The sequence below is a fragment of the Gossypium hirsutum genome, chromosome A09, assembly GCF_007990345.1.
Source record: "Gossypium hirsutum isolate 1008001.06 chromosome A09, Gossypium_hirsutum_v2.1, whole genome shotgun sequence".
Taxonomy (NCBI): domain Eukaryota; kingdom Viridiplantae; phylum Streptophyta; class Magnoliopsida; order Malvales; family Malvaceae; genus Gossypium; species Gossypium hirsutum.
Window position 1 is genome coordinate 56,269,797 of NC_053432.1, and position 25,363 is coordinate 56,295,159.

General features: G+C 33.4%; 2 protein-coding genes across 8 annotated transcripts; one reads left to right on the top strand and one right to left on the bottom strand.

Annotated features, from left to right (window-relative positions):
• The first annotated feature begins 8,278 nt into the window (after positions 1–8,278).
• Positions 8,279–16,845, top strand: LOC107888928 (probable histone-arginine methyltransferase 1.3). 3 transcript variants are annotated; one of them, XM_016813200.2, is made up of 15 exons: positions 8,279–8,699; positions 9,060–9,122; positions 10,394–10,490; positions 10,581–10,724; positions 11,265–11,368; positions 12,165–12,263; positions 12,361–12,430; positions 13,088–13,184; positions 14,091–14,145; positions 14,652–14,735; positions 14,936–15,013; positions 15,342–15,445; positions 15,527–15,699; positions 15,774–15,925; positions 16,602–16,845. In XM_016813200.2, the coding sequence occupies exons 1-15, from the start codon at positions 8,496–8,498 to the stop codon at positions 16,686–16,688; spliced, it is 1,611 nt and encodes a 536-aa protein (XP_016668689.2). In that variant the 5' UTR covers positions 8,279–8,495; the 3' UTR covers positions 16,689–16,845. The 3 variants fall into 3 exon arrangements, with proteins under 3 accessions (XP_016668689.2, XP_016668688.2, XP_040933648.1); XM_016813199.2 differs by having other exon boundaries at positions 8,286–8,699; positions 15,512–15,699; XM_041077714.1 differs by having other exon boundaries at positions 8,286–8,699; positions 10,409–10,490; positions 15,512–15,699.
• A 750-nt stretch (positions 16,846–17,595) lies between these two features.
• On the bottom strand, positions 17,596–25,039 carry LOC107888930 (kinesin-13A-like). Of its 5 annotated transcripts, none has more exons than XR_001681578.2 (15): positions 24,693–25,001; positions 24,522–24,611; positions 24,152–24,427; positions 23,253–23,474; positions 22,826–23,020; positions 22,430–22,531; positions 22,229–22,306; positions 22,026–22,107; positions 21,190–21,352; positions 20,645–20,974; positions 20,270–20,488; positions 19,292–20,159; positions 19,138–19,203; positions 18,485–18,743; positions 17,596–18,136 (listed from the first exon to the last, which is right to left on the bottom strand). XR_001681578.2 is itself a non-coding variant. In XM_016813202.2 (15 exons), the coding sequence occupies exons 3-14, from the start codon at positions 24,371–24,373 to the stop codon at positions 18,561–18,563; spliced, it is 2,730 nt and encodes a 909-aa protein (XP_016668691.2). In that variant the 5' UTR covers positions 24,374–24,427; positions 24,522–24,611; positions 24,693–25,039; the 3' UTR covers positions 17,596–18,136; positions 18,513–18,560.
• Positions 25,040–25,363: the final 324 nt, after the last annotated feature.

Consider the following 25,363-nt stretch of genomic DNA (forward strand, 5'->3'; position numbering starts at 1 on the left):
GCGATAACCTGGAGGTTGGTACTGAGGCACTGACCCAGTTGGTGAGGGAAGTGCTAGAGAAAGTGTTTGAGGCTAGGATAAGGGAGAATAGTGAGGCGCTTCAGTCTAGATGCATCGATTGTGGGAAGAAGAAAGATCGTAGTTCTTCAAAGTTGGAGCCTTGTTCTGCGAAGCATGCTAAGACACACCTGAGTATTAGCAAAGTTAGTACCAGCAGTGGTACGAGCGTACAGTCTTGCGAGCATTGTAAGAGGTGCCATTCGGGCGATTGTTGGAGAAAGTTAGGAGTATGTCTCAGATGCGGGTCTAAGGAGCACCGAGTTCGAGATTGTCCTTGGCGATTTTGATTTAGGTATGGTTGGGAATGTTTGGATGTGTTGTTTTGAGCATAGAAATTATATGTGCACAAATGTGTATTTGCTTTAGTGGTTAAGTGATCTGGCTATGCGTGAGAGGTTTCCAAATCCAAGTTTAGCGTGGTAATGATTTGGAGTTAGAGTGCGCAGCGGGAGCGTGGTGGTGTAGTTTGGCTTTAAAATTGCTCTGTTAGTTGGAAATTTCGGAGATGAAATTTCTTTAAGGAGGGGTGAATTGTAAAGCCCCGAATTTTAGGCCTAGAAGTTTTGGGTTTTGGGAATAGGGATAGTAAGGCGGCCGCACTAATGTGTTTAGTCGTGCAACTTAGTGACAAGAATAGGCCTGTTGGTCTAGTGGTTGAAAAAGTGTTAGCAAACCTCAAGGTTCTGGGTTCAAATCTTTGTGTGTGCAATTTGGAAGGGTAATTTATTTTGTCTCATTTTAATTATTCTTTTTATTAATTATTTATTTTTATTGTTATAATATTTTTATTATTCTTATTTTTATTTATTATTTTTCTTTTCTGTTATTTTTTTTGGACGTGCTTCTCTTCTTCTTTTTACTTTTTAGTTTTATTCTTTTTGCTTTCGGAGGAAACGGTTACTGACTGATTGTGGGATTTTCGATCCTTCATCGTCAAAACAGGTGTGGGATTCAAAACTTGTCTACAGTTTCCTTTTCTGTTTGTCTTATTTTGCAAACATCTATTTTTGGCTTTTGTTAATGGTATGTTAAATCTGTTGGTTTTGAGTTTATAGACGTTGGGAGTGTGGGAAAACTTAGATTTCTGAGGTACTTTTGATAAGGCATTGGTTAGGGATGGCTTTGGTGGCTAACGTGGTGGTTTAGGGCTGTTTTGGGGTGGTTTCGTGACCTTTCTAATGGTCACACAGGCTTGTGCCGAGGCACACAGCCGTGTGGATTCGAGATTAGGGTTTCGGGCCAAATTTGGTGCCACAAGGCCTAGCTACACGGTCGTGTGGCTGATTAGGGATTTCATCGTTTCTCGCACGGTCGTGTCCCTTGGTCCACACGGGCATATGAGTTTTGGAAATTAGGGTTTTAAATATTTAGGGTTATATGGCCCGACCACATGGCTTGTGACTAATTTAGGGATTAGGGATTCCATGCGGGCGTGTGTTTAGGAACACACGGTCGTGTCTGGTGGGCACACGGGCGTATGAGACCTTTATACAGCTGTGTCTTCCCTATACCTTAGTATAGTGATTTTGGATAGTGAGTTACACGGCCTATCCACACGGTCATGTTCCTACAGCACACGGGCGTATGCCTCTGTCACGAGGCCGTGTGCTACCCTTCACACGGGCGTTTGGACCCCCACACTGCCTGGATTGCTCCACACAGCCAAAGCATACGGGCGTGTGGCCCTATCTCGCCAAATATTGCTGTTAGTTCAAAGTTACTGGTAATTGCTGCTCTGTATGATCTAACCCTTAGTTAAGCTCTAGTGAAGGTATTTATGACTCTGATCTAAGTTTGAATAATGTGCTCTTTGTGATTGGGTATGTGACATGTTTGATTCTAAACCCGATTAACTGGGTGAGTGTGTGTGCAACTGGTTCTGTCTGATTAATTAGATGTAATTCTGCTTCTAATTAATTATCTGAGACTAGTACCCTAGTTTTGTACATCTGACTGCATACGTACATACATATGCATAAAATAATTCGGGCAGGATTGTAAAGAGAAGGGAGTCTGATCTGAATTGACAGATGTTCTGCTGGTTATTACAGATATCCCTAATACCCAGAGGGTCGTGGGCAGTCCTAATACCCTGGGGGTTGTAGATATTATTGATAACGATATAGCGGATTACCGCCTTGCACTGTACCGCATGTACATTAGCTACACTACGTACTACTATTTGATATGGCAGTTTATACTGTACACATATACCTCTGTTTACCGCATTGCACAGTACAGCCTATACTTAACTTTGCAGCATAATATATCTGATCTGGCAGTTCATACTACATGTCTGTATTGCGGTCTTCCGCATGGCACTGTACAGCTTACTGATAGCCCCTAATACCTAAAGGGTCATGGGCAGTCCCAATTCTCTAAAGTTCGAGGACAATGCGGATGTTCATTGTTGCCAGGAAACCCAAGATGGCATCATATGGAGTGTAGGGTTGGATGGATGGGTTGATTATAACCCCACCTGGAGTGATTGGTTGGATGAGCTTACAGCTCTATTGAAGTGTGATGGGGGACAGAGAGGTGTGTTGGCTGGATAGGTAGGTTTCTTTAGCTCAATTGCACTCATATGCATATTATCGACTGTTTGAGAATACGACTGACTGTTATACTATTTGACCGAAAAGCATTTCTAACACTGTGTACTATGATTGTGACTATCTGACTGAACCGTTTTAGCGACTGTATAATTGAGTGTGTTTTAATATGTGCTAAATTTTGTTATTTGCCGGTACGTCCGTTTAAAATGTACTAATGAGTTCCGTATAGTTCTGTAAGTATGTGCCACTTCTAAATTGCTTCCAGGTTTTCTATACCTATTTTTGTAGTTAGATAGTTGATCTCACACTGAGCTCGAGTAGCTCACCCCCTCTTTTGTTTCCACTTTCAGGTACAGTTCTAGATTTTGTTGATGGGCTTAATACATGGAGGTTTCGGACAGTTTTGGAGGAAACGAGCTATAATTTTTATTTCAATTTTTAAATTGCTATCCAGTTTTAGTTGAACTGTAAAGTTTTATAATATTGTGGTGCAACTTTTGTTTTAAGTTTTCATTAGTACACTTTATACTATTAAACTTACTGATTGAATTTAAATGATTAAACATTTTAGACTCGCTTCAGGATAAACGATTTCGGAAATAAAATTTTGAATGCCTTGATTTGTAACATTTCCTCATGATCACTTCGGTGATCAATGTAGCACTCTGGGTTCGGTCTGGACTTCTAGGCCAGGTTTGGGGTGTTACAATATCATATCGCAATATTATACTTATCGAAACTTACTTAACATGCTTTCTACACTTACCCATGTTTGTATACTGAAACTTATATTTTTTTGAGCCTAAATAATGCCCACGGACCCAATTTATGAGTCCCTTAATCGGCCCCTAATCAGGCCTCAAAATTGGCGCCAAAATGTCCACATGCCCGTATGGTCCACACGGCCTACTTGTTCAGGCCGTGTAATTGCACACGGTCATGTGACACTGGGCAATTTCGAAAACAGCCCCTATTTTGCAATTTTCTTAAGATTCAAACGAGGTTTTGGGTTAGTTTCACACACCTAATAGCAAACTCGTTCAACCACACAACTAGAACCACCAAGTCCTACAATTATTCATCAAACCATACTAATTAATTCTCAAAAACCATAAAAAATATCACACTTTTACCAAAGTTCCAACACCTAAATTGAAATTAAATGTTTACCATTCAAAAATCAGTGTCTAAATCGAGACCTACTCCATTGGAGGAAGTTGGGTCTCACTCTCTTCACCTAACTGAAACACTATAACGTTAAGTACTACTAAAACAAGAGTTATACATTAAAGTAACCCTATCTTGATTAAGAAATGATTAATAGCAAAGTAATCAAAACTAGTTTGACTGGACTTACACCACGTTGAAACGATCAAAGATTGGTTACCGAGCACAATAACAAAAGGAAGATAAAACATCAACACACACAACCCAACAAGGAATCTAAGCAAAGAATCTCAAGAGCACCAAAAGAACAAAAGAAAACAAAGAAAGAAAGAAAAAAAGAATAGGAAGAAAACAAAACAAAATTAATGTAAGGGAATAGAGGGAAATGAACGGTTGATGACTGAGAGAAAATAGGGATTTAGGAACAAACTAAAATAAAAATAAATAAAGATTTATCCTATAGATTTTTTTATGAAATTCAAGTTGAACTCTACTTCCCAACAAAAGCTGAAGCAAAAACAATTCAAACATGTGCAACATACGATTTAAACACAACACCTAAAGGTAAGCTAACACCTTACCACCAAGCTGGCAAGCTTATTCTATTATAACTTGCACGGAAATAAAATTTAAGTCAAAAGGCTAGGGATAGGAATTTAAGCTAAAATCTTTACAAACTTCCAAGAGCTAGGATTTAAACTTAAGACCTCTCACGCACATACAAAACACAAAACCACTAAACCAAATTAAATTTCTTAACATAATCTAACATTCCATATTTAAGAAATTCAAGGCGTTACAAAGTCGATCCCCAACAAGTTAAGTCGGCGAAATTAAAACTTACCTATAATTTAGTGACTAATGATTCAATTTACCTTTGAATAAAAGAATGCTACCTTAGGTTTGAGATTAACGAGCAACGAAAATAATGCAATTCAAGTTTAATTGTTACCATCGATAGATTACAAAGTTATCAAATCCTACATTGGTTATTAATGCAACTTATGTAGTCAATTCATTACTAACCAACAATTTGGATTAATTTTGATGTAGAGATTGTCAAACCAAATATTTACTATGCAAATGAGAGAAAGCTTATTGGCTTCAAAATATTTCAGCTTTTTAATAATGATAATTGTGTGATATTATGGAAATATAGGTATTGTCAACCATCGAGATGATTCAAGTTTAAGAACTCAACATTTGAGAGTTAGGATTTTGTTATTAGTACCTTTAGTCTGTAAAATTTGCAGAGTTAATCCTTATACTTTAATTTGGTCATTTTTCGTTTTTATATTTTTTAAATTTCAATTCTCATCAAATGATAATTGTTAAATTTATTAAGTTAATTCCCTCTATTTTTAAAATATAACTAGCAAACATATTATCATATGTGTAATATTGTGTTAACTTGTTATTTTCATATATTACTCACTAAAAATTTGGTTAATGGATTAATGGCTGTTATTTTCATCGAGACTAAAATTTTAAACTTTGAAAAGTATAGGGACTTCCAATGATCCAATGAACTAAATCAGCAGATGTATGCATAGTACATGACTAGTAATTGAATTTAACCAAATGGATTTAACTACTACTATTTGGGTCAGGACTAAAATTTCAAATTTAGAAAAGTACAAAAGACAAATTTGATCAAAATAAAGTACATGAACTAATAGTAATAAAGAACGTGTGCGGAACAAGATCGTAGCTTGTCTAAGTCGCGAATTTGACTTAGGGCTTTAGACGTTGAGAAAGAAACTTAGATTTTGACACAATCTGAAACGTAATCAAATCCAAGTTAGATAAAATAATTGAAATAAATAACTAAGATAATTAAAAAAGAATAATAAATCTACAATTAGAACAATAAGAAAGAAAATAAATAAGATAGATGGAAAGATAGAACGTGGTATGTAAAAGTTCTAAGAAGCCTTGGAAACACGAAGAATCTACAACCCCCTTCAGGTCGCTCTAATTTCCCCTACGAGAAAAAAAAATTGGCAAAAAAACAGTTTGAATATGATCCCTATAATTTGAAAAGATTGTTAAAATCCTTTTAAAAGAAACTCAAGAGAAATTCTTGAAAAAAAACTCAAAGATAATTTATTAACTCAAAAGAGAAGTTGAATAATAATGAATTGAGTGATTTGTGTACAATACAAAGGCCTATATATAAGCTAGCTAAATAAATCTAAATAAAACTCTTAAGTATACTAAAACTCTAATTAAACTAAACAAGAAGAGTTTTAAACTAAAGTTTATTGTTGACATAAAACTCTTAAATAACTTAAACTACTTAATAATTATTAAAAATTCAGAATAATAAAAGAGCTGATAAATACAATATTGGGTTTATATATAATAAAAATTAAGCCCAAAACCTAAACTCAATATGATTTACACTCGAATTAAAAGCCCGAAAGTCGTAATTCCCATCATAATCCCGTTCAGAAATTTTACTCGCATAGTCTTCACTAAAACAGTCATAACTTGAGCTCCCGAACTCAAAAACGAGTGATTCAAATGCATTTCGAAGCTAAGAGATAGATCTTCGAACTCCATGAAGACATCTCAACCTAGAAATGCCAGGATTCTATCCAAAAAATTGTCGCGAGTCTACTGATTTCCTAAAATTGAAAATTGACAGTTTTGGTGAATGGAATTTAATAAATTTTACCTCATCCGGGCATGTATTGTTCCCCCTTTTCTCAAAAAGATTCGTCATCAAATCTTGCCTTTGATCGAATCTTAGTTTGATTTGCCTGACCTTTGACATTATTGTTGGGTCTTGAGGTAGTGTAAGTCTATCGCATCCATGAGTCTGAAATTGGGTCTTGAGACTCGCATCAAATAGTATATTTTAATTTCTTTTTTTATATTTGATTATCTCTTGTAGCTAAACACCCTTCATAATTTCCAGCCAAAAAATCTCTGAGTATAACCATAAATTTAGCCTTTTATGTTTACCTTTTATGTTATATTGGCTCTAATTCTTTTTTCCACTTTGACCTTCAAATTTAGAAATTTTATCAAATTGTTTCTTTTATAGATGAAAAAGTTAAATGGAACATGAAAATTTTAATGGCATCGACGTGACAGACTATACATATTTTATTAAAAAAATCAAATTAATTATTAAAAATTCAACAAATTTAAAAAGGTTCATGAACAATAGTGAAGCTAGGGGTTGGCAAGGTCCCAGTGCCACATAAAATGGAAAATTTTTTATTTAGGCCTCTTTAACATTTATAAATTTTAAATTAATAATGGTAAAATTACACTTTTTCACCTAAAAAATAATAAAATTTTTATTTAATATTTTAAAAATTATAAAGATATAAGCTATTAAAATGATAAAGTTACATATTTATTATCATAAAAATATACAACTTAATTCTACCCAAAAAAATTTCTAGCTTCACCCTATTCATCAAAGAACTAAAAATTGTTCATGTCGGTAATGAATTATACGTAAAATGCCATTAAATTTTTAACATTCTAATTAACTTTTCCATCTAAAATAAAAGTAAATTGACTAAATTTTAAAAATAAAAAATAAAAACGATGAAAAAAAAAGAATTAAGAACAAAACGACAAGATAAATACACATTCGAAGTTAAACTTATAATTATATTTTTAACTTACATAAAATAAACAAAGTAGAAAAAAAATAATTTTGATATAGATCCTTATTGTCGTTTAAAATAAAGTAGTTGATAGAATTTTTTTTATTACATTTTAAAGTGAAAAGTCAGGTGCTTGAGTGAAGATTAAGGGATAAGATAATAAAAACTAGGGAGAGAACTTTTCATCTAATATTAAATTTAAAATACCGCTTCCCAATTGGACCAAAAAATATAATACTCATAATTTAAGTAGCACTTTTTATTAAAAAAAGAGTGACTTAACTTAAAAAAAAATAGGTGAATTTTATTTAAGCATTTTATAATTAAATTTAAGGGTAAATTATATCATTGATCATTGAACTATTCAAAAAATTTTATTTAAGTCACATAGCTATTAAAATCAATGATAAATGACTTTCTCTGTTCGCACTTTCTGTACTAATTAAAAACTCTCTTTTCCCTTCCTTTCTATAGCTCAATTTTTTTTATGAAACAACTTTTGACGTTATGAATCTTCGAATTAAATTCAAACAATTTTTTTTCCGATCTACGATACTAACCATCAGATTAGATCTAATAAATGTTATTCTATTCATCAATGGGTATTGATCTATCATACCGATTATCGATATTGCTTGGAGCTTGTTGGTGAAACTTAAAAAACAAATTTTAACAACTTTGTAATTTAAATAAAAAATTTTAAATAGTTCAGTAACTTAAATAAAAATTTTTAAATAATTGACCAAATTTAACTTTTTATAATCAAGTGACCAAAACGAAAATTTACTCATAATTTAGTAGTTAATGCTGAGTTTCCCCTAAATTTGAATAATAAAATAATAATTCAAAACCTAATTAAATTGATCCAAATTATAATCACTTTCATTCAAATTCGAACCTTAAGAGATCTAGCAGACATCAGCTTAAAGCTACTGTCTTTTATTCTATCTCTCACTTAGTGGCTGCTCTAATTTTCTTTTAAATTCATTTTTTCCTTTCTCTGATAAAAACCCTAATTTGGAAATTGATTGGATTCAGAAAATTTTCTATCTACTTTGTTTAGGGGGAGTTTTGTATAATAATAATGGGGGATTCAACTGGGCATAAACACAAACACTTGGAGTTCACATTGGCGGCTGTTTCTGAACTGTCTTCCTCTTCATCGGTTTCTTCTTCTTCAACACCGGTGATTGCTCGATTCAGTGCTGATGATGGAGTTGCCGCGCTTCGGTTTCATCAAGGTTCGGAATTTATTGACGGGTTCAATGTCGATCTTGGAACCTCTCAGGTAAGTGAAAGAGGATCTTGTTTGATTCTGGAGAAAACGGTAATGAAATATGTAATATTGGGTTTTTATGGTCTTAATAAAAATGGGAAACAAAGAACTTCAATTGTTTTTGGTTTAATAAACGTCTATGTTTTTCTTTACCATTGAAGAGCTGCACAAGGTTTTTCTTTTTTTTTTCTTTATTATTATTACAATTTTTATTTTGGGTATAGTTTTTCTTTTGATGAAGAATGGCGAAGTTGAAAATTAGATTGAATTGTTGAAATTTACTACTGTTGAATGGAAAATTTTAGTTACTGACAGTTACAATGTTGTAAAATAGTTGAAATTTGTATGTGTGTGTGTGTTTATTGTTTTCAGCTCTTCAAGTTGGGACCTCTTCAATCACTTTGTGTCTCAGAGAGTGCTGATACCAATAAAGAGGTACTAAAATCATTAAATATGTATATATTATGTTACTATGATTAGCAATGGAATTCTGGTTTGGTACATTGTCTGTAAAACTAGAATATGCTCTGGCTTTGCTTATTAAAAGTTTTGAACATTATTTTTATCTAATGAATGACAAGTGCAATGATTCAATCCTGATTCAATCCTTCAAGTAAATGGATTTAGAGTTGAAATTAAATGAATTTGATAAATTATGCAAAATTTAAAATATTAAAATATATAACTAAATGTCAATAAGGCTTTGGCTGAAATGACAAAGTTCAGACATGGAAACTTTGTCATCCAACTATGCGATATTGGTTCTCTTCGATATATATTATGTGAGTCATATCCAGATTTGTTTTGATCTAAGTCCAGATGACACATGATACTAACATAATCTTCTGAATTGCTAAAGGTTTCTCATTTAAAAACAGTTTTGTAATGTTAATTGCTAAGTACCTAAAAGGTCAATTAAATCTTTATTAGTGATACAACTTAATTGCCCTATACACGGGAAAGAAAACTTTTCAAAAAAGTAAATTAAAATTCTGATTTCTCATTGAATGGGGATAACTTTAACAGCAGGTTATAGAATAGGGATGGCAACAGGTGGGCTTTTTTGCTTGCTTGGCCTGACCTGACCTTAACTTATATATTCCCAAATTTATCTGTTCTGTCCTGAACTTTATTTAAAACTTTTGCCTCGATTTTGTCCCGACTGTAAAATGATTTTCCCAATTCGTTTTAAAAATTTGCATAATGTTCTATATTATATTACTTTTATAAAATTAAAAAGTTGTAATAAAAAAGTTATAAAAATTCATTGATTAAAATTTATGCTACAAATTCTCATAAAATTAAGAAATTATAATGAAAAATATAAAAATGGTTATAAAATATAAAAAAAAGTATCATGTTGGTAAATATATCGGGGTAGGGCAGAGTGTCTTTTACCTAAACCCATCCTGATTTGACCTTGAAAATTTTAATTAAAAAACTGACCCGCCCTGCCCTGAAACCTGATTTCAAAAGGAAAAGAAAATCCCTAAAGGGACAGAACAGATCAAAATTTGATGGTTTTCAAGATTTTTGCCATTCCTAGTTCAAATGCTGGTTGATGGTTACATATATCAGCACTTTCTATCTAGTATATTGCAATACGGACTTAGGAGTATATATCCTTGCCAAATGTGTTGTGTTAAAAGTTTTGTGAAATTGTTGCTATTGATAAGTATGATATACAATAGTTACGTTTTAATCAGAAATCATATTCTCGGGGAGTCTCCATCCGGTTTAGAAATGAGGAGGAGAGCAGGGACTTCCATTCTGCATTCGAACAATGGCAGATGGAAAGCAAAGGTGCTATTTTCGAACACCTTCTTATGATGATGCAGAAAAATTGACTGTTATGTAGCCTTTCATAATTTTTATTTTTCCATTCTCATCCAGGAACACATTTGCCTAATGGAGACATTTCTGTTTCTAAGAGCAAGTTCGATAATAAAATTGAGCCATCTTCTGCTAAAATGTACTTCCATTATTATGGACAATTGCTACATCAACAGAATATGTTACAAGATTATGTGAGAACAGGTTAAATCACAGAGCTGTGTTTCATTTGATTTTCTGTTACAAATTTTCTTTGGTTAAATTATCTAGTAGATCCTCATGTTATAAGCTGAAGAGCAAATTAGTTCTATAAAAACGAGCAATTTAGTCTCTATACATTTAATTTTGAAGCAAATAGGTAAAACTTTACATGGCAGTAACCTTAACCATTAAAAGGTGCTGGCTTGTCGTGTTTTAAAGTGATACAAAAGAAAAACTAAAATTCAACATTTTTTAAAACACAACAAAGTCCAACCTACTTTTTTTTCCGGGTCTATTATTTAACATTAAACCATGCTGCTGTTTACAAATTTATCTATTTTCTTCAAAATTAAATATACAATGATTGAATTGCTCTTTTTTTTTTTTAATAGATAGACTGTTTCGTTCCTAAGCCTATAGTACAGTCTTAAATTTTGTAGACTATGCTAACAAAGCCCACTACAGTGATATATTATGCCATTGTGTATAATCAACATAGAAAAGAAGTTAAAGACTGATGATTGATTAATGGTTTTTCTCCAGGAACCTATTATGCTGCTGTAATTGAGAACCGAGTGGATTTTACAGGTTGTGTGGTGGTTGATGTTGGTGCAGGCAGTGGTATTTTGTCATTATTTGCTGCTCAGGTATTTTTAACCTTTTGGCTTGTTTTGTCGTGTGTCACACGTACTCAATGTTAGTGTCTGACTCATGTCCAAAACGGGTATGGTTAGGCTTTTATAAGTTTTTCTGTGTATTTGGAGGATACTTGGAGGTTATAACCACAATGATAGACCTTGACATTTATTTATTTTTGGAGGGAGGAAAATTAAGAACTTATAAAATCATAAGTTTTGTCAATTCTTGAATGAAAGTATAAAAAAACAATCTTTCTTTTGATGTTGACAACCAAATATTTGCAAGGAATTCATATTTTTTAAGTTTGTTGCGTATTTTTTAATAATAATTTAACAAATACTAAATCCAAGAAGAAGCAAAAGCCTCTTGTCATGCAATTAGTTTAAGTTCAAATGATAGGACTTGATATTTAATAATAAACCAATTAATTTGAAGAGTTTGTAAATATATAATGATAAATGGTGAAATGAAAAGATAAACAATAATGTGCTTTAACTTTTTTAGTGCATAATGCATAAATTTAAGTTATAAATAAGCATATAACGTTAACTTTGAGGGGGCCAATCAATATTATTTAGTATATGAATATATTTATTAAAAAATAATTCAAAATTTGGGGTTGGGGGTTGGGGGCTTTGGCTCCCATTATGCTTTGCCCATGCATAATAATGTCAGACACGAGCATTTGATACTGTATTTCAGCATAAACGAAGAGTCAGAACAATATAGATTTTGACCATGTGCATATGCTATTGCTTTTCCCATTGGTTGTAAATACTCAATTTGTTTTCTACTCCCTGTTAGGCTGGTGCAAAGCATGTTTATGCTGTTGAAGCTTCTGAAATGGCAGATTATGCTCGTAAACTTATCACTGGGAACCCGACATTAGGTCAACGAATTACTGTATGTGCTTGTCTTGTCACTTTGTTCGCATTTCCTCTTATATCTAGATTGATCCGGTTTCTCATGTATTCGGTTACAAATGACATGCAAAATGTAGGTAATTAAAGGCAAAGTTGAGGAAGCTGAGTTGCCGGAGAAAGCGGATATTCTCATCTCTGAACCAATGGGTATGTTGGTGTGTCAGGCTCTGCTGTTTTTGTTAAATGTGATGATAAAAAATCTCACTATGCTGAACTTTTGATAACTTTTTATAATCCTTGCTTTGATGCTCTATTCTCATGGAAATGAAGATTTTCTGATAAGAAAATGATGAGTGAAAATCATTTGAATATGAACTATTTTGTGGATGTTTAAATTTTTCTGCTTACTTTTGATCAGTGTTGAGAAACCTAGACTGGACTAGCCTGTTGAGCTGGTTGAACCGGAAATCGTTGGTCCAATCAGTCTGGTATATATAATATTATAATTTAATTGCTTGGTTTTCTAACCAGTTGAACCAGTAAGAAAAAGGTAGAAACCGGATCTTAATTTTTTTAAGAAAATTTTTAATAAAAAATTATTATATGTTATTAGATTTTAACCTTTAATGCCTTTTAACTTTATGAAAATTTGGACCATTTAATCAAATTACATATTTTTATTTAATATTTGTTATATTTAATACTTATTTAATAATAGAATTAGTTATTTAATATATTTCTTCTTAATAAACCATTCTGTTCAACCAGTTAAACTGATAACTGAGGTCTCATCGGTTTTACCTTCAGTCTGCTTTTTTCAACATTGTTTTTCATTGATTCTTTAGTTGATTTTGTCACTTGCAGGCACCTTATTAGTTAATGAGAGAATGTTGGAATCCTATATAATTGCAAGAGATCGGTTCCTTGTACCTAATGGGAAAATGTTTCCTTCGACTGGAAGGTAAAAGCTACTCCATTCAATACGTTTATTTCTCATGTAGTTGATAATGATTTTCAATTTGCTGGTAATGTTATCCCAAATTTTCTTGAAGTACTTGTATTTGACACCTTTGTCTGACATATCTTCTGACACGGATATAGAGATATGACCTTTCGAGGACTTTTCAAATATAAGGAAAAACTAAGAAAAAATTGGATATACCTGTGTCGGGCACACTCCTATTTCCGACATTCATACTTGAATCCAAAAAACATAGAGCCCATTACTTGTAGGGTTTCCACTGTCAGTGAAGACATGCATTTCATTTCTTGGTTTGTCAGTCTTTCTGAAACTAAACTGGTTAAATGATTGTTGGGACTCTTTATTTTACTTAAAGTATTGACATTTGACACTTGTGTTCTACACATATTAGGACATAGGTGTGAGTATATGACATTTCAAGGACTGTCCTACTATATAGAAAAACTGAAAAAATTGAATGTATCCATGTTGGACAGACCTGTTCAAAGATTGGGCTACCTGACTTGGGTTGGACTTAGACAAGGTGATTTTAATTTGGACTGGTCTGGCCAAGCTTAAAACTTTGATGATAAAATTAATATTTTTTATTTAAACTTAATTATAAAATATATTAATATAATTTTTTAAAAACTTATTATTATTTGAATAGTAAAAATGGGCGGGCTGAACTGGGTCCAGCTTGAATGGGTTTGGGATAATAGATTTGAGTCATGGCTTGGCATGGCCTGTGGACACCTCTAGTGTCAAACCTGTCCGTATCCGATACTTGCATTTGAATCCGAGTAACATAGTCTCATAGTCTCCATTGATCAATGTTTTCATCAAGCTGTAAAATGCGTAAGGTCTTTTTCTTTGAGATAATCTCATGCTATCTTAATATTGTAGGATACATATGGCTCCTTTCAGTGATGAATATTTATTTGTTGAAATTGCAAATAAGGTATGTATTCAACATTGTTTTTCTAAAGTAATATAAAGTGATTTTATCCTTCTGTGTAAACTTATACATAAACGAGGAAAGTCGATCTCAAAATCTCATGACTTGTTGCTGTGAATTCGTTTCCTTATCCAGTCCAGTTAAGAAAATTACATAGAAACTTGTTCGCTGTATAAATTGTTTTATAATTCTTGTCAGAAATTTACGGAGCGATCTTTTTCCTTCATTTTTCTTGAAGTAATCATATCCAACATATGTTTGGATATGGTATGGAGATATGATCCTCCGAAGACCCTCTAAATACATGAAAAAAGCTTTTATAAAATTGAACATCCTTGTATTGAACACATATCCATATTCAACACTTTAGCCTGAGTTTGAGTAATATAAGGCTCAGATAGCATCCCATTCTGCATTCCTTGATTTGCTGTTACTTTACTACAGTTTCATTTAACTTTTCATTTTATCGACCTTTTCTGTTCCTCTCCCTAACCTGGAAGAATTTGCAGGCTCTTTTCTGGCAGCAGCAAAATTATTATGGTGTGGATCTGACACCGTTATATGGGTCTGCATTCCAGGGATATTTTTCTCAGGTTTGTTTCATACATTTTCACATGCATCTGTCAAGTTAAATTCCAGCACTTCTACAGAATCCTTACTAAAATGCAAGTTTAGAATGCTTGCCCATAAATTTCTATGGCAGTCGCCAATCTTTGTGTGTTTATGGTTACTCCGTTGATATTTCATTCTGTTTCAACTAATTTTTAACTGAATGTGTTTTCCTTTCATTCAGCCTGTGGTGGACGCTTTCGATCCGAGATTATTGGTGTGTCCTCCCATGTGCCATGTTCTCAACTTCAATGAAATAAAGGTATAAACGAGAGCCTTTATACACTCCTCTTATTAACTAATGTAGTCTCTTATGGTAATTTTCATGGAACCAAAGCACATATGTTCGTAGGACGCAAGTACTTCTAGAAAAATGAAAGTCAAAACACAGTTGACTACTTGTAATTTATCTTACTCAAACTTGGGTGTTAGGGTAGGATACGGTTTACATATCCAACACGGGTGCATTCAATTCTTTTAAAGTTTTATCTTGTATTTGGAGGGTGCATGGGTACTTAAAGAAAAGCATAGATTTGGAATGGTTATTAGCAAAAGCAAAATATTTAGTAAACTTGTTCCCTTTTGTGTAGGAAGAGGACTTGTATGAAATAGATATCCCGTTGAAATTCACAGCATCTGTCGGGACTAGAGTCCACGGGTTGGCCTGTTGGTTCGATGTTCTGTTCAATGGAAGGTAATGCTTTAAAATTTTGCTTTATTCATCAGAACCGGTGTTTCATCCTATCTAAATGCAATCAAGCTGCTTTATTGACAGTACCGTGCAAAGATGGCTTACGACCGCCCCCGGTGCACCTACAACACACTGGTACCAGATACGATGTGTCCTCTCACAGCCGATTTACGTTATGGCCGGGCAAGAAATAACAGGCCAACTTCATATGATTGCCCATAATGCTCAAAGTTATACCATATACCTAACATTGTCAGGTAGTCCCTATCTCCTTTTTGTGTTTCTGGTTTGCTGTTTCATTTTTTCTAACGAGGTAGATCGACTGTTATAGCTAAAATGTGGGGTCCCGGGGCAGAACAAGGAGGAATTATTCAGACATCATCTTGCAAACTCGATCTCAAGGAGCCATATTACCGTATGTCACAGCCGCAACCCTACACAATGGCACAAGACCAGCAACCACATCAGTTACTACAGGCTGAGGTACCAGCTTAATATTGTGTCAGCTCATATTGGATTCATTTGATATAAGTTATTCGGAGTCAGTTAGGACTGTCGCATACAGATGTGTATAACATGAGTCTATTTAGAGGATCATATCCTCATACTAGTCCAAAATTGAAGGTCCGTTCAATAATTTAGAGGGTTGGACAAATATTAGGCTTAAAAAATGAGTATTAGCAAAAAAAAAAAAAAACTCATTTAGAAAATAGGGCAAGCTTGGATTCTAACATTCAAGGTTCAAGTTTGATCTGGCCTCTTTTTAATTATATAATTTTATTTTTCTTTTCTTTATATATATATTTTAACTTAATATCATATAAAAAATATAATATTATAATATAAATATTAAAAAATATTTTGAGTTATATATGTTTAAGATTTAATAAGACGAAATACTAAATACTAAATAAAATTAACATATTTAAAAAGAAAAAGAATATATAGGTGAGTTTAAATAGAGTTGGGTTAATCATTTGAGTTGGTAGAATATTTGAGTTCCATATTTCGGGCAAGTCAGGCTTGGTCAATACATAGGTCCAGCCTGGACCTAAACCTAGCCTGGTTCGAACCAAGAATTTAGCATTAGATTCCATCTAACATTGATATCCATAAACGATAACAATCCTTGTTTTCTTGTCCTCTGATTTTAAAACAGGATATACCGCCAATCCACACCGAGGATCTGGATTTAGAGGAACTTGAGTTGCTGCAGCAGCCATCGGAACCTTTAGGAGCTCAGTAGCACCAATAAGTGATGAAATTAGATTTTAGATTTTCTAGAGGATTCTTACAGGCATTTCATCTGTAACATAAATTTTGGTTTTTTTTTTTTTTTAACACTGGTAATTGCTACGGTTTCGCTTATATTATATCAACTCTTCTTTGGATCGTTTCTACCATTTGTTTCTGGTCATTGTAAATTAAAACCGATATGCTCTACTCGATTTCAGGCATGCTCATTTCTCGATACAAATATGATCAAATTTGTACATGCATTTTGGAGATCCTTGAAGATCATAATCTAATATTTACACAGGTGCTGCTTAAGCAAAAATGAAGAATCAGAATATTATTATAATAATATAGGATATAAATACACGATTAATTTTAATAAATTTTAAAATTATACAAAATTTTAATTTAATGTGTAATCTTATATAAGAATTTTGAATTTATGTAATTTTGTATGTGAAATTTTGATTTAATTTGATTTTCACAAATTATGAACATAATTATTAATATAATGATATTTTATATTTATATATTATATGCATATATAATTATATTTATCTAATATAAAAGTAAAATGATATATTTATTTCTTTAAATGTTTACGATTGAACTTCAAATTTTCATATATATTTTGAACCACAAACAAAATTTTATGTGTATTTACACCAAGTCAATTTATATCGTAAATTTGACAAATATTAAACACGACCGGAAAAGGACATGGGCATGACACATACAAGATTTATATAATTCAAATTATTAAAATACCAAAAACACCATCATTACACATTGGAATGAATTGCCGGACCTATATTAGGTGCAGAAGGAGCTTTTTAGGTGAGAAACAAAAAATACTTGAAAAATATTAATTAAAGAAAAAACTAAAAGTGACTGTAAAATAACACACATAACCAAAATGCACGAATGTTTTCACATATATATAAATACAAATTATTAATGTATAAAATATAATACAAATATAAAATACCTTAAAATACGATTACGACATAACAAAATACTTGAAAAGGACACTACTACATACTACTGGGTCTATATAACATTCACAAGGTGCTTTTTGAGGTGAGAAAACAGAATATATATAGTTTCAAAACTACAGAATAAACAAAGGGGAAAAACAAAAACCTTATTTTCCCTTCTTTTTTTTTTCTCTCTCATTTCCTAGAAATGATTTCAAAGAAAGCATTTTCTTGTCGCCCTTTAAACAACAGAAGGCCACCAAAACCATTCAATCTTCAACCAGAACATTATCAGATTCATCTAAAACAATACACATTTTGATAAATCAAGCATCACACAAGTATCTGCACCTGAATTATCTTTGCCATTGCGTTTGAAGGAAACGCGATCTGCAACATTTGATGCTGGGGGAAATAGGACCGGGATCTTTGCACACTGCTGAATTTCCTCTCAAGACCCTAATGCAGCTCCGTGCATCGACTGCAAGAACTGAGTAGATTCTTTTAAGAGAATTCATCAGCTTGTAAAAATGTTCAAGGTTAAACTATCTGACAGGTCCCTATGCTATAGGCTGAAGAGCAAATAAAAGTGCGCAATTTAGTCCCTATACATTTACTTTCTTTTTGCGTCACTTTAAAAAACAGATTAGTATCTTTTTAACATTCAACCTTACTGTTGTTTACAGTTTTACTTATTTGCTTCAAAACTAAATGTACAAGGACTAAATTGCTCACTTTATAGTAGAGGGACTAATTTGTTCCTACGCTTAGAACCGTCAGGTAGTTTAATCAAATAGTTAACATACATGTCCAGTAGGACAAATAGTACCATAATAATCTATAGGAGAGGAAATTACTGGACAGAGTCTGATGCAGCAATGAAAGCAGAGAACAAAGAGCTGGCATCAACGAGGAACTCTTTTCCGACTCAGTATCTCCTGCTCTTTCAGTCGATGCTGGAACCGGGCAAGGCGAGCTTGAAGACTCACCAGACTAGCAGCCTTGCGTGAAAGAACGAAGCTCAGCTGGGTCACATAATTGTCAATGTGGCTGCCTGGTTGTTCCACCTCAGCCAGAAGCTTCATTTCCTATCATAAAGGGGCAAAATAAGATGAACACTGATTCAATTGTTGGATGAATCTATGTTTCTCAAACTCAAGTGCAAGTGTTGGATGCAAGTATATGTCATAAGAGGGCATGTTCAGATTTCTTTTTTTAGTTTTTTCATGTATTTGGAGGGACTTTGAAGTGTCATACCCAATACCCTTGTCCGAGAATGTTTTGGACACAAGTGTTAGACATGAATACTTTTTAAGAAAAATGAAGAGACAGAGCAGCATAGATATGAATATTTGGAAAAGGGAGAAGGATAATCTGTTCAGCTTATTGATGTGGCTTCCGTATAAGGAATGTAAATGCCTCACAACACAAGTACTCAAAAATGAAAAATATTCACCATGGATCAAATGCAAATTTACTTACTTCACGAACAATCTCCATTGTGTCCTCAATTTCTTTTCTGTGAGCAGCAATTAGAGCCTCTTCCTCCTGCAACAAACCAAAAGCATACACAGAATGAAGAAAATCCCGAGACCGTAAATATAAAACAACAAAATGAACAGTACAGATCGCCTACCTCAAGTATTGCATTGATATTCGCATCAGTGGGAGGCTCTGGATCATATTGTCTATATCCAATGGTATTAGTTTCGTTATTATTAACAGCATTCACCGGCCTCGAGTTTGAAGCAGACGAATCAGATCCTCCTCCGTCTTTCTTGGCCCAATTCCTCGTCTTTTCCGGTTTTTCTTCTGGATCATATTGTCTACTTCCGACGGTATTAGTTTCATTATTATTAACAGCATTCACCTGCCTCAAGTTTGAAGCAGAAAAATCGGATCCTCCATCTTTTTTGGCCCAATTCCTCGTCTTTTCCTGTTTTTCTTCTGGATCATATTGTCTATGTCCAATGGTATTAGTTTCGTTATTATTAACAGCATTCACCTGCCTCGAGTTTGAAGCATACGAATCAGATCCTCCTCCGTCTTTCTTTGCCCAATTCCTTGTCTTTTCCAGTTTTTCTTCTCTAGTTGCTTTTCTACGAGGTGGTGACACCTTTGGCACTTTCTCTTCTGTATCAGCTGAATTTTGAGAATTTGATGAATAAACTCTTTGGCTCGAAGAACCACCATAATTACTATTCACTTCAAATCTCTCCCTATCCGTTGGGCCAGAAGCCTTTCCACTTTCCTCCCTCCCATTGAAAGGGTAACCTGACGAAAAAGTAGAGGGCTGTTTGTCAAAGTCTGTAGTATAAACATCTTTCTCTGCTACCCTTCGACCAGTATCAACAACTTTTACTTCCGGTTGTCGCTCATAAATATCTTCTACAACAGCAGTAGGTAACAGAGACGATGCTGAAGAAGCATCCTTATTACTTGGTTGAAAAGAATTTACCGCCTGCTCTTTTTTTGGATTACCACTTTTGGAAAGACTCTTAACCCTGTTGGTTTGGAGAATAATGACCCTTATTTAGTCCATAACTACGACAATACTATCTACTGCAACAAAGGAAGTCCATTTTGTAGAGACTCATTATAGAAACAAGCATACCTATCAGCATATCTCAGAGTATTGAGAGTATGTTCACATGATCCTGCATTTGGAGAAATACAGGAGATCATAACTGTCCTTGAATTGCCAACAAAGGAGTCACGAAGTACTTCAGTGAGTTTGCTCCCACGGAAAGGTATATGGATCTGGTCATTGTCTAGCGCACGAATGCACTCCTTAAGAGCCAAAAGGCTTTTATTTATTTCAGCACCTTCAATCCTAGCAAGAATTAAAACCATTATATCAGAACCAAGCTAAAAACAAACCAGGTGTTAAGCTAGTTAACAAGCTGATGGATAAAGCTAATCCACATATTAGACCTTTGGAAGTGGTTTCCGAAACCTTCTTTTTTCCCATGGACAGATTTAAACTTACCTAGTTTGCCGGTCATTGTCAGTGGTATCAGCACCTCTTTCGCTGCCAGCAAGATCAATAAAAGAAATCTTTCCTACAACCTTCCCAGGTTTTGACTCATCCCCATCATTTCTCCGCTTGGACTCCTTTATCTCTGGGTGCTTCTTGATGACAAGCTGTAAAATTGCATGTGACCTTGAAGATTCCTCATTTGCACCAGTAGATCCTGTGCTTCTAGCGGCATTTCCTCTCTCAATGTATTCCTTCACAATTTGCACGTCTGACACCTCAAATTCTTGCAATCCAACAATGCAGACTTGTTGTCTCCCATCTTCTCTCATACAAAGTTTCCTTTAGAAGAACATTTAGAATATTGAGCAATCTAATTGTTATCATTAATACATATATGCATCCACAGTTACATCATCAAGCATGTTGAAAGAGAATGTGCGTTTGACGTAGTACCAGCAGAAACTTCATCATAAATCAATCAGGTGGTCTAAGGGAAAAAAGATTTTTTTTTTTTAAACCAACACAAAAATAAGAAAGGGAATAAAAGGAAATACTTTCTATCACTCAGAAGGTCGAAGAGTTTTCCACCATATATCTCAAAATAGCTAAGCCACAATTTAAATCTCTGATTCCGATAAACTGGCTGATGCAAATATCTAACAAGATCTTTTGCTGCTCTGAGAGGCAACGGTTGCATTGTGAACGTCTTACCACTACCTGAAATCAAAAGTATATTCCATGACATGGTGCAGAAATTAGCAACAAGATGTCCAACAAGAACTTAAGGAAAATAAGAAAATGACTATCATGCATTGTGTTTTATGTGATTTCTTTATTTCACAACAGAGTATTCCTGTTTTCGGGAACTACCTATTAACATAGCACAAAAGCATCAACATATTCAAACATTTGCAGTCTCTAAACCTCCCAAATGGTTTCCTCCATTATATTTAAAATACCACAAAATACCATGTGCATCACTTAACCAAAAAAAAAAAAATGGTTCTAAACTAGAATCTAATTTCTTCCTGGCTCTTTGAATATTGTAAAATGATTTCAGGGTGAACAATAATTATATATAAACCAAAGCGATAATTACTAGCATGAGGGAAGACATTAAAAAATGGAATAGAAAATAACAAATGTAGCTAAAGACATTTATACTTTGACATCCAGATATAATTCTCCTTGAAGGAATGAGGATTAATCTTCACGTAAAAGTATATTTTGGAAGCAAATGAAATATAGATGGCATCCAAGATGCATGCAAGCTTGGATACTAAAAAGTTCTCCTTCACACGAATATAACTTCAAGTTTATGAAAATAAAACATAAAAAATATAGCAAAGGTGCCCGCCATTCAGGAAGAAAGTTCAGGAACTCTATTCACCTGTTTGACCATATGCAAAACAAGTGGCTTTTGTTCGCTGAAAGATGATGGGAATAATCGGCTCAACAGTTTCCCGATAAACCTGTAGAAGCAAACAAAAGAAGAAATCAATCAGTTGCTACACAAAATCAATAAACAAAGGATAAACTTTGGTCATGAAATACTAAAAAATATAGATGGAAAATATTTCAACCATGTATTACCTCGTCATTTGTAACATGCTCATCCAGAACAGCATCAAAACAGAACTCATGTTTTTCTACATACGCTGTCAAGTCCACCTTTACACAACAATCAAAGCATATATAAGAAATGGCAAATCAATCAAGCACCAATTGTTCTAAAATGTTCATCTGAATAACACATAGTCACGTAGCATTAACTACTATAAATAAGACACAAACCTTTAGCTTTGGTTCATGGACAGTTAAAGCATTCTCACTGACAGTTACTATATCATCCTCCTTCCGAGAAATCTCCTTCTTGTTTAATGGTCTTTTGCGGACCTTATAGCACATACAAGACAGAAATTTAATAACAGGATTTTTTATTCTTGAAGAAATAGTTACAGGAAAACTAAAAAGCAAGGCACATAATGTTGTGCACTGAACGTGCAGTGCTTAGACATATCAACTTTTCCCAGCCTAGATAAATAATGCAAGAAAAGGGGAATAAAAAGATACTATATTGGAGAACATTAACTTTAATCTTAGCAACGAAATAAGGATGTCCCTATCTCCATAAAAGGTTGAGAGGCAAAGGAGAGGGAAATGAAGCACCATAGCTACAAATCAACATACCACAACTTTAATCTTAGCAACATTATTTTCCCTTGCACTCATCTCTTTTTCATTGGCAGAAATTAATGAAGCTGAGGCATCTGCATCACTTATCTCCTTTTGCTGCCGATTAGTTGTTACATTAAGTTCATCTTCAAATTCTTTATTCAAACTAGGCATGAATGGTGATGGCTCAAAAGGTTCTGAGATAACATGCTGCAAACAAATCAAATAGAAATTTATTTCTGAAGGGAATAAAAGTTAAAAGGGGAAAAAGAAAGATGCTCAACAAAACTTAAATTGAAGTAAAATTTTGACTGAATTTTAAAAAATATCAAGAGGAAACAACATCCAGAAATATCTAACCATATCACCACAAAAACTGAAAGGAAAATAGTAGAACTACGGAATCTCATGAAAAACAATATGCGCATCCCTAAAACCAAACCTCGGAAAGAAGCTCTGTATCATCCATAGCGTGGAGATCAAGAAGCCCAGCTCCAAAATCACCCCTAAACTCTGGAGAATAAAAACCATCAGATGTACCCGGCCCTCCCAAACTTTGGGCAGTTGGTGTATACGGCTCTGACCCAGGTTCTCCACTAAAATTGAGGTTCCTCATTAATTTAAAAAGCCTCTGCTTCTCTTCTGCAGATTGAGCTCCGTAACCCTTCAATAATGTAGTAACTTCTCATTATCTTCGAATACATATAAAATGTAAATCATTTAAACATATAAAGGTACCACAATAGGAAGTATTTAAAACACAGATAGTCCAATCGAAAGGAAGTGAAAATTAATAAACTTATGGGAAAACAAGGAAACAAGCATCAAATTATCACGTAATAATGAATTAAAAGGTTAACCACCCTAATTGTCAACACTAGAAATGAATTTTTCATAACTTCATGCAAAAGAAAAAATGAATATATATCGTAAAAAAGAAACATTATTAGGTGAAGAATTATGTACATCTTCAAAAACATTTCCCATCATTCAAATGCCAATAGTCATGAGAGTGTTCACCAAATAAGTTCATAAAAAATGACAATTTTAAATAAATTAAAAGTATACATTAATCAAATTCAATTATGTTCACCGAATAAGTTTAAAAAAAATAACAATTTAAAATAAATTAAAGCCATTAAATATATACATTAACCAAATTCAATTATGTTCACCAAATAAGTTCATAAAAATGACAATTTAAAATAAATTAAAAGCAATTAAATATATACATTAACCGAATTCAAATTGCCGCATTGGAATCGAGCAACAGACAGATAATAATTAAAACAACAGAAATTATAAATACGCGTGGAAATTACAAAGAGAGCGATGGTTCACCTGCATGAGGAGATTGGGAAGGAGGCGTTGGTCGATGCCGCTAGATGCCAACGGAGAGGCCAGATGTTGCAATCCAGCAGACTGCAACCACCGCGCCATAACGGCATCACCAGCATCGCCGCCGGCAGGACCCGCATTGTGCAAGGACCCACCGCCACCTCCGCCGGCGTGATCGTAAAGCGCCGCCGCTGCAGCATTGCTTTGCTGCATCTGGCCACCCATGTGGCGCTGCGATCGCCTTTGAGGAGCCAACTTTTAAGATCTATATTTACCAACCTGCCATAACAAAAAATCCAAAATCCAAAATCAAACTTCATATATAATAACGATAACGATAAAACAAATAAAAAAATAACAGATTTTTACTCACAGGGCGGAGAAAATCCGAATTCGAAGAAGAACATGAAAATGAATTTCTTCGGAAATTCGACTTCCAATAGTCCGTACAATTCTCTTAATCCTACAAAAAAATCACTCAAAATTCAAGCATTTAAATTATTAAAAGAACAAAGAAAGAGAGGGAAAAATTAAAAAAATTTACCAGAGAAAAATACGAAAAAAAAATGAAGAGATACGTCGGAGATTCAAGATCTGCGATCAGATCTGAAACAGAAACAAAATTTTTTAAAATCAGAAACAGTGATTAAAATTTGATAGAATGGCCGCTCCGATTTAATTTCTATTCAATTTTTTTTTCCTTTTCAAAATACTTTGAAAATAAAAATCGAGGAGAAAATAAAAGCAGAGAGAGACAGAGAGTTAGGATTTTCTTTTCTTTTTCTCTTTGAAATATAATTATAGTTTGCTAATTTGGATTTGGTTATTTTGGGTAAGTTGCCTTTCTTTGTTTTCAAAATTATTGGAAGGCAATGTTTAAGTTGTTCGAATGACTTAAATGCCCTTCTTTCCCTCTGATTCTTTTTATTTTGGGTTTTGGTGACAAAGATGCCCTTAATCGTAATTTTATTCACGTACAATATTTAATTTCTATTTCAATTTGATATCTATAAATTTTACAATATAAGTATATTAATATATTTTATGTCATGTCACATTCTAATATATTTCCTTTATATTTTTACATTTACTTTTTAATAATAAACTAAAAATTATATATTTTATTAATTCTATTAATAATATTCTCAAAATAATTAATACTAACAAATAAAGTTTATTGTAATTTAATCAAATAATTAAAAATACATATAACTT